Source organism: Poecilia latipinna, unplaced genomic scaffold (genome assembly GCF_001443285.1).
Source record: "Poecilia latipinna isolate Pla-1442-1.1 unplaced genomic scaffold, P_latipinna-1.0 Scaffold987, whole genome shotgun sequence".
Classification (NCBI taxonomy): domain Eukaryota; kingdom Metazoa; phylum Chordata; class Actinopteri; order Cyprinodontiformes; family Poeciliidae; genus Poecilia; species Poecilia latipinna.
In genome coordinates, this window is record NW_015113603.1 from 221502 (window position 1) to 231095 (window position 9594).

General features: G+C 40.7%; 1 protein-coding gene across 1 annotated transcript in view; it reads left to right on the forward strand.

Annotated features, from left to right (window-relative positions):
- The window catches only part of plpp4 (phospholipid phosphatase 4), a 55584-nt gene extending 46292 nt beyond the window's left edge, over nucleotides 1–9292 (forward strand). Inside the window, exons 6-7 of the mRNA XM_015050355.1 lie at nucleotides 2476–2646; nucleotides 6569–9292. Of these exons, the coding sequence (XP_014905841.1) occupies nucleotides 2476–2646; nucleotides 6569–6777 (380 nt within the window). The 3' untranslated portion in view covers nucleotides 6778–9292. The remainder of the gene's footprint in view (nucleotides 1–2475; nucleotides 2647–6568) is intronic.
- Nucleotides 9293–9594: the final 302 nt, after the last annotated feature.

Consider the following 9594-nt stretch of genomic DNA (forward strand, 5'->3'; position numbering starts at 1 on the left):
GTGACAGTTACTTTATTCTGTAATAAAATGGCACTATGTACCTGAAAAATTCATAATACTGCTGCTTTAAAGGATTTTTACAAATGTTTACATTTAAAGTTAATTTCTTGTTGGAAGCTGAAAGTTAAACTGTTCAGAGTGGGACTGAGTAAGTTCCCAAGATAATGTAACTCTGTCCTCCCAAAGGACAAATTAAATTGCCTGAGCTTTGTTTAGAGCCAAAAAGACAAATAGTGTGGGCTGCTGCGAGGTTTGGGATGTGAAGGCGTCACCTCAGAGTGAGATGGATGGTCTCTGAGGGATGCTCAGACTGAGGAACTTTAAAGTAAAGGTTAGTCACTAAAAAACATCAGTTAATCTGTGTGGGTGTTGTGTAGCTCTCTCCAAACTGAAAAGTGTTAATTTTATCTGCAGCAGGTTTTCCATCTTCTTTCCACTCATAAATTATTAGTTCTGTTCTTCCTGCTCTTGAGGAATTCAGTCACATAAACTCCCATTTGGTCCAGGCTGCAGGAAGACATTACCGTTTTTAACTGTGAAGTTTAATAAAAAAATGAACTAGTTCCACTACATGCTGAAATGTCCTTGGGCAAGACACAGATTCCCATGTTGCCCCCGGCAATGAGCTGGTGAGAGGTGGATGGATGAAGGAGTGAAAGTGTTACTGAAACTAACAAAGTGATTCATAAATCATTTATTTTCCTTGAAGAGCAAGATCTGATGATGATGATGAGGAGGAGGATTAACAAGTCATTTGCCTTAGCATAATGCTAGAGAGGAATTATCATGTAAAAATGAGAAATAGACACATTTAGGTAGAGTTTAGCTGAATGGTCTCATCTATAATTTAGGTTTTAGAAATTTACAGTGCCAGAAATAAAATGTAGATTTTTTTGTGATTACAAGACTTAATTTGAGAAAAGGCAGCCATTAATTTTACATTTCACTCTTATTAACTACATCACAAATAATAAATGTACTTTTATTCTGAATGGATGGAAATGTTTTGCTTTCAGTGTCAGTCATGTCTCACATTTACATCCAAACTGATTTAATGTTGAATCTTTGGGAGTTCAGTCTGAACAACAGGCTGAGCTAAAGTCTTCATGCCCAGTGTTTTCTTCACAATGTGTCCCTGTCACACTACCAACTTCAAGGTTACTTCATTTGATAAATAAATGCAAAGTGGTGCATGACTGTAAAATGTTAGGACAGTTTTACAAATGGAAACCTGAAAAGCTGCTGGGATCAGCAGTTTATAGAAAAACCTTTCACTGCAGCTGAAAACCTCATTGAACAGAGCATGTGTTAGCATTTATGGACAGAAAAGTCCAACAGATTTTTGTTTGGATTAAGATCTGGACTTTGACTGGACCGTTCTAATAGATGCTTTGGTCTTCAGGTTCATTGTTGTGTTTGAAGGTGAAGCCTCACTACATTTGTTTGCAGGCTTTTTTATATTTTCTCCACAGTTGTCCTGTTTTCCTTGTTCCTGTGAAAGAAGCAGCATAATGCTGCCATCACCGTGTTTCAGTGTGGAGTGTGGTTTTCCATCATGATTAGCATGTTGCAGTGATGTTAAAAAGTTTCATTTTGGTCGTGTTTCACCAAACATTTTCTAAGTTTCCAGTTTGGCCTTAATGACTCGTGACAAACTGAACAAAGTTTGAGTATAAATAATTTAGCATGCCATTTGAGGTTGACATTTGAATGGCTTTTAACTATGTTAAGGAACTTAGTTTCACAGAAGAATCAAACTATTTAGATCAGACAAATCCCTCATCACATCGAGGTCTGGATGATTTGTTCTGAATAGGGAGAGTCCTGGAGACAGTCAGACTTTGTTTCCCTGCTCTCCTCTCTGTTTTCTCAGAGCTCTTGTTCTGTCATGTGTTCTGGCCAGCTTGTTAGTTGAGTGACAAATGTGCCGGCTGTTTGCTTTGCTGCAACATCAAATCGCTTTGCTTCAGCAAAAACTCAAATGGTTCCACTGTTCAACCTTTAATTCCCACAATTAGACCACCGCTGTTCCTCTTCTACTTCCCAGCAGATGTTGCTTAATGCTCAGGCCTGCTGTCCGTTCACATTCATGTAGCACAGAGCTGTGAAATCTCAGTATTGGCTGCCATGTGCAGCGGTGAGCTGCTGGCCAATGTAATTGATTAAATGTTTACAAATCTTGCGCTTGGCACGGTCTTTAAGATCATTTTGTGATTTGGTATGCACACTGATTACCTTCAGTTAGAAACCTGCAGCCTTGGTTTAGGACCTAACATGATTGCTTCTGTCCTGCTGCTAAATTACCTGCAGTTACAAAAAACACTTTAATCATTTTAAAAGGTTTTTTTTTTAAATATCTTTCACCTGCAGGCATATGACTTTCCATTACTAATACCCTGAAACTTGGTCTTTTTTTTAAACTTTTCTGGAACAAAGCTGTTGATCTGCTTGACGTCGTCTCTTTCTGCCTTCCAGTTGCGTTCTCTGGACTCGGGTTTACCTCCTTCTACCTGGCCGGAAAGCTGCAGTGCTTCACAGATGGGGGCCGGGGTCGCAGCTGGCGTCTTTGTGCCATGGTTCTACCTCTTTACAGCGCCATGATGATTGCTCTGTCCAGGACGTGTGACTACAAACACCACTGGCAAGGTCCAACCAACAATGCCGTTATGTCTGTGTTTAGACTTTACAGAGTCATCGCTGTAAGCTGGAATGTTATTTAAAATTATATCAGTCACAGCAAATATTTAGTAATAAACAAAAGGAACAATTTGCAAAGGGAGTGGAGAGGAGAGGGCAGTGAAACCAGGACAATGAGAACCTGTGGACGTAAATACTGAGGGAAGACAGGAGAAGAGCATCAGATGCAGGTGATGAAATCAGGTGATTGGGGACAGCTGTGGGAGGGAGAGAACTGTCAAGCTGAAGAAAGATGAATAATTAACATAAAGGAGCTGAAATAAAACTCTGAGAAACTACAAAATGAGAGGGAAGGGAACAGAACGGAGTGTAACAGCAAAAAGAGCCGAACATGAGAATTATCTAAGTCTAATGGCAACACATTACCAAAAATTATCACCAAAAATAGGAGACATGAAGAGAGTATGGTGAGACATAAAAATATAAACAAGGAAATAATCCAAACCCCAAAAATGAGGAGGAATCCTCACAAAACTGAACAAACCAGCACAAGTTTTAAAACGTTAAATTTTTTAAATGTGTCTCCTGGAAAACTAAAAGAATGACCTGAGGGGGACTGGGAGGGAGAACTGCATGGGTGTGTGGGTTTCAGATAGAAAAGAAATAACATGATGACAGCTCCATCACATTGTGTTAATTAGTTTTAGAAAGCCATATGTTCTTGGCAGCAAACCCAACAGCTCTTTTTACAACCTGCCTTTATTTATTTATAACCAAAACAACACAATTCCAGCATTTACAAGAAAGCCCATCATTTTCTGAATCCTCCCTGGATCTACGTTTCCCTCCTGCTCGCTCTCCGTCGGCTGGAAGAAAGCTGCAATAGAGCAGTCCATTAAATTTGAGGGTCCCCAATCTGCTGCCAGTGTAAACACAAGCTGGGAGCTCCCATTAGCCCAGATGCTACACTGTGCTTGATGAATATTAATACTCTCACCATCACTAAACTAATCTATTAAATCAAGTCACAGTCTGGTAAATTCAGTTGACAGGAATCAGAAGAACGTCCAGGCCACCGGCTCATCCGCTCTGCAGATCCTTATTACTGGAAGGTGATGCAGTTTTATGTTTCATTCAACTTCTGTTTTACAGTGCAGATATTAGGGAAGCTTAGTTCAAGTTTGATCTATTTTCAGCAATATCTGCTTAATATTCATTACAGCAGTGCTATATTTTGTGATGTATGATAGTTAAAATGGGGTCAGCTGTAATACAGACCTGCTCAGCCTCTGACAGAGTACCAGAGATGGCCCGGCCCGAGGTGAGTGAGCCAGCTCAACGATTCATGGCTCTGCCTTTCATGTTGCTTCCATCAACCTCTAAACTCGGCAGCGGTGATGGATGTTCACTGAAACATTGCAGCCCATACAGCAATGCCTAATTAACCAGGCCCATTCCACGACTGCAGGTGTTATTTATCACCACCCTCCTACAGGGGGAAGGGAATCCCTTCAAACCAGGATCACTGCAGATAATGCTGCGTTTTGTACCATCATGTAGACAGGCGTAAACTGGAGATGGGTTTTTAATAAAAGAGTTGGAGATTTTAGATAACATCCTGAAAATCCAATATGGCTGCTTTGCATATAGGATTTAAGGGCAACACGCAACGGTGGCGTCGGGTCAGCAGATGTTCTGTTTAGGTGTAATGAAGCTCCTGAATAGAACATAAACACAAAATCCCACCGAGTTTCTGCTTTACTGCAAATGTTTCTACAGTTAAATTTCAGTTTAATGCAAAAATACTTGAATTATTCCAACTGAAAGTTGTTTTAAATCATGACACACATTTCTTTAAAAGTTGTTGAATATGCTGATGATTGTCTGCAGAAGTCATCGTTTCCATTTCCCATAAAATTGCACAAATTGAAAATGTAAAAGTAAATTTGCTTAATAGAAACAAGCCAGTTTCGAAATACTCACATTTTTTAATAGAGTTTTTACACTGGGATGAAGTGATTTTTTTTTGTCTGTATTAAAATTAGTTAATTTCTCAAAATTGCAATGGAAAAACTTATTTTGCATCACGAGTCACATGATCAACAACCAGACGTTGCCACTGGCATAAACCATGAAGAAGAAGATGACAGGAAGTTGTAGGAGGACGATGGTGCAGCTTAACGACTTATTGTGTGAACAAACTTATACAAGTGTGATTTTAGTCGCGAAATTGTGTTTTTCTGACATTAAGCAGAAAATTTGACAAAGTTTTGATTAATGGAGATGCAGCTCCTGTTGCCTCTGACTGAAGAAACTCGGTAGTATAACAGTTTGATGAAGAGGATGCTCGTGGTCATCCTCCTTTACTGAATCGTCTCCAAAGGCATCAGGTCATCGGCTCTAATGCTGAAATTTCACTCTCCACAACAGACTTATGCAAGACATGCAGCCTGTTACAGCAAACACTGAAGGACTGAGGGGTTGTGAAGAAGTGCAGCCTGCTCTGTCCCTTTTATTCGGCTTCACTGCAGCGTCTCCAGTGTAGCCTGCTGCTCAGGTCAATGTTGAGGCATTTGTTCTCACTTTCTGTGGATGTTTCTCCTTTGTGTTTGTGGTGGAAAAATAATTCAGAATGGCAGAAGAAAAAATGTTTAATATTGAAAAATAAATATATGGCAATAGGAGAATATCAAAGAGAAATTATTTCCTTTCAACATGTTAAAAAAATAAATACTTGCTTCACCCATTCCAAATAGATACACAGTATTTATTTCTGTGTGAGTGCAAATAAATAGATTCACCAGTCAGTGAATTAGGCCGATCTTGCTATAATGTAACTGGAGCCTTTCCACAATTGAATTTAATTCTTTGTGGCATATATTCAACAAGGTGTAAGAAACAGAGTGAATCCTCTGTGATGGTCAAGAAGCTGACTGAGGTTTTGTACTGCAGTGGATTATCCTGCTGGAGGTTTTCATCCTAACATGGGTACTCAGTGGCCAGATATGGTAAAAAGCTGGCTTTGAAATTTTCACAGTTTGGCCTAAAAGGCTGCCAAGAAAATATTCTCAGGTCATTTGAGGCGCAGCAGTCTGAACTGTTGGCACAAGGCAGCTTTCATGTTAGTTACTCCAAATCCTGGCCCTTTCTTCTGAATCAAAACTCATTAAACATTTTTCCATTTTGGCTCTGCCCAAAGCTGACACCCTTCTGTTATTTTAGCCTCAGTTTACTGACAGGCTCACTGTGCTCTTCTGCTGCTGCAGCCCAGCTGCTTTATAGTTTGAGGTGTTTGGTATTTAGGAACGGTTGTCTGTCCACCTTGTTTGTGAAAAAAACAAGGTCTAAATTTAAATCAGGCTGCTCATTCTCCTCAGACTTCTGATTTCAGCAAAGCTTTTGGTCCAGAACCTTTTGCAACCTGGACATTCTTACTTTTTTTAGACCTTTTCTGTCAACCAGTGAGATGACTTCCTGTAGATCAGGTTTGGTTTTCTGGCTCTGCCTCCATGCTCAGTTCAATTTTAGCCAGTCTTTTTTGACTGCATCAGGTTGTCTAAATGCATTGTGTTGCTGCCATGTAAATTGGCTGGTTTGCTCTTTGTGTAAACAAGCTTTTGGACAGATGTACCTAATAATGTGGCTGGTCATTGAACATTGTTATTAGCTTGTAATTCCAACACTTGTTAGCCTGAAAAGAGAGCATGGCCATTAAGAAATCCCTCAGGTTTTCAAACCCAAACACAGTTTAGATTGGTTCATTTAATTCCCAGATCTGGGTTCTAATTTTAGAGTCTGTTGGTGTTCCGTACACCTAATGTGTCTGTAATCACCTCCCACATAATACCAGCATCTCTAAAGGCGCCACCAGCGGTACCTGAGCCACAGTTTGAGAACCGTGTCATTAAAACGTGTTTGTGTGTCTTTGCAGATGCCTTTGTGGGAGGAGTGATCGGGTTGCTGTTTGCTTACATCAGCTACCGCCAGCACTACCCCCCCTTCCTGCACATGGACTGCCACCTGCCTTACGCCAGCCTGGCTGCGGCCAGCAGGGCGCCCCCCCCGGCCCAGGACAACCCGCAGCCCGTCGACAACGCCACCACTCTGCCCATGGAGGGCCTGACCGAGGGGCCAGTATGACTAGTGGCCCCCACTGAGACAGCCTCCTCAACGCCCACCAAGCCGCCAAACCCACCTCCCCATTCCTAGACAATGACTGGCTCTAATATACATTCCACTGGACGAAAAAAAAAAAAAAAAAACACTTCAACCATTTCCAAATGTTGATAATTTGTCTCGGTGACATCTACATTTTTTTATCTTGTTTTTGTGCAGCAGCCGTTAAAGTTTATATTTAGATGTAAGAGAGGAAAATCAGGATGTGGAACATCTCCTCTGAGAAAGCAGAGAGAACAACATGCTGGAAACCTGGGGAAACGTCGTGTTTATGACTGTGAGCGATGAGTCAAATATTTCCACTTTCTGCAGAAACCTTTGCCTAATGAGAGGCGGGGTTTTAATGTTTTATGCTGCACTAGATTGATTTTTTTTGGTGTTGAAGGGTTTGATGTAAACAATCAGTGAGGTAGTCTGAATTCACAGCAACTAAACCATAAAATTACATCACAGACAGATTTTAACGACTAGACTGAGAAGTGACATGGCAGTACCAGGAAAGCAGAGTTTTTGTTTTAAAACCCAAGGACTTTCAACTAACCTGCTCTGATTTTAATCATTCTTGGTTGCCCATAGCAACATAATGATAAACATAGATCTGATACATCTGCAGAGAGGCAGTGGTACCCGTCAAAATAAAGTTCAATATTCCATTACTTCCCGCTCTCCAGGGCTCACATGACCTGAACATCCTCGCTCTTTTTATTACCCATCTTCCATCTCTCCCTATCCCAATCTGACTCTCTCTCTCTCTCTCTCTCTCTCTCTCTCTCTCTCTCTCTATCCATCTCTCTCTGTGTCTAAACTGAATCTTCTTTTTCATACAAGCAGCATTTAACACATGTTCACAGAGGTTGCACAGGGACATGGACCCTCAATGAGTGCAATCAATTACGAGCAGGTGGGAGTGGGCACGCAGAAGTGCGTCTCGATAGGCACAAACTCCAATCTGATCCTGCATTAATCCTCATTAAGTGAGGTCAGCCTCGGCTGCTTATGAGGATATTAGGAGCTGGCGAGGCAGCTCGCTAACTCCCAGAGCTTGGCAAATAGCTTTTAGCTCACTGCCCCCCCTCTACACACACACACACACACACACATATAGATGATCCAGCCTTAAGCACAAGCCGGGTGATTTTGACGTATTATTCATCCATTATTGCTCCATTATTTGTTAACATCCGGAAAGCTTGCTGAAGGAAGATGACACCAAAGATTTAAAGCTTTTTTTCCATCCTCGGGGTGCAGGCTTTATCAACAGAGATGGCATCTAACAAGATTACTGCCCCCTCCCCAACTTGTCCATATCATCTACAAACCAATTTGTTGCCTCTTGGAGGCTGTTAGAAATGAAGGATCACTTTGTTGCCTTGGTTACTGGCTGTTTCTTGACATTGCGGTGACACTGATGGGAAGGTGCAGTCTTAGTTCACCTCTGACCCAGTTGGACCCAGAACTCGCCTCAGAAAACCACAACAGATATTTTTGCATAATTGTTTTTTTTTTTTTTTTAACCATCATTGCACCAGTTTATGACGGTTATGTTTATTTGTCAATGAAAACTAAAGAAGTCTTATCAGAATTTGGCATAATACTGCAGATATAAGATAAAATGTTATCAGGTATATCAAACTACATCTGAAAAAAACTTCTATTTGCATATTACAGGCAACGCCTGTGTTGTTATTCATTCCATATAGATGTGTCTCAATCTGTAGAATTTTTCTGAAAAAGTTAAATTGTTGATGGAAGTTGGTTTACATTGATATTTTAGAGCATCATGTTCCCATCTGATGGCAAGCTTTATGGAGAAGCTAGTTGTATTTATAAGAAGGATTTAGCTCCTGTCAACACTGCCAAAGGTTTTAGTATAGCTGCATTACGGTAGCATCACTGTGATCCCTGGTGTGGCCAGCAAATCTTTCCCACAGCAAACCTGAGGAGCATCAGGAAATAAGCCAGGATGTGCAGATGACCTGAAGGCAGCTGCCAAGGCAACCTGGGCTTCCTGAACTCCTCAAATCTAAAAAAAATAATCAATTTGTGTTATCAAAGTTGAAATATATAAATGCTAATTAATCTGGCAGTTCAACAGCTTTAGATTAACTTGCTGGAAAAAAATATTTTCAACGCATTTGTCATAATGTGAGATAAAAACTATAAATAACTGAGTCAAAGTTTGTCTCCGGGCTGCTAGCGTTCGTTCTTTTCTCCATTTCTACCTCACCAACATGCTGCAGCTGAAGCGACCTGCTGTCTACATGCAGACATGTAATCAAACACTATTGTTTTTCGTTGGTTGTAGCAGCTTAACCTTCAGTTTTCAAACACCTTTTACAGTTTTTAAGCTGATAACTACATGTGTACAAAATGATAATAGATTCTTACAAAGTTTACCCAACTGTGGAAAACAAAGCACACACAAAACCGAAACATCACCTGAACAAAAGACAGAAAGCAAAGTTAGTACAATAAAATCTAAAAAAAATCTTAGTAAAAAGGAAGCTTGAGGGAAATTGTCTTTAAAATAAATAAGGCTTTCAAGTTTATGTAGAAAATAAGGACGCTTTTCCCAGAGTGGAGGTGCAACAGTGAGGCAGCTGAGCTCTTGTTGAGTTTTGTGTCTGCAGAGTTTGGTTTGAGAACCTGAGGGCAGGAGGCACACACACACACCCACACACACACCACGGAGTGATGCTAGGAGTCACACACACACACACACACACACACACCCACACACACACCACGGAGTGATGCTAGGAGTCACACACACACACACAC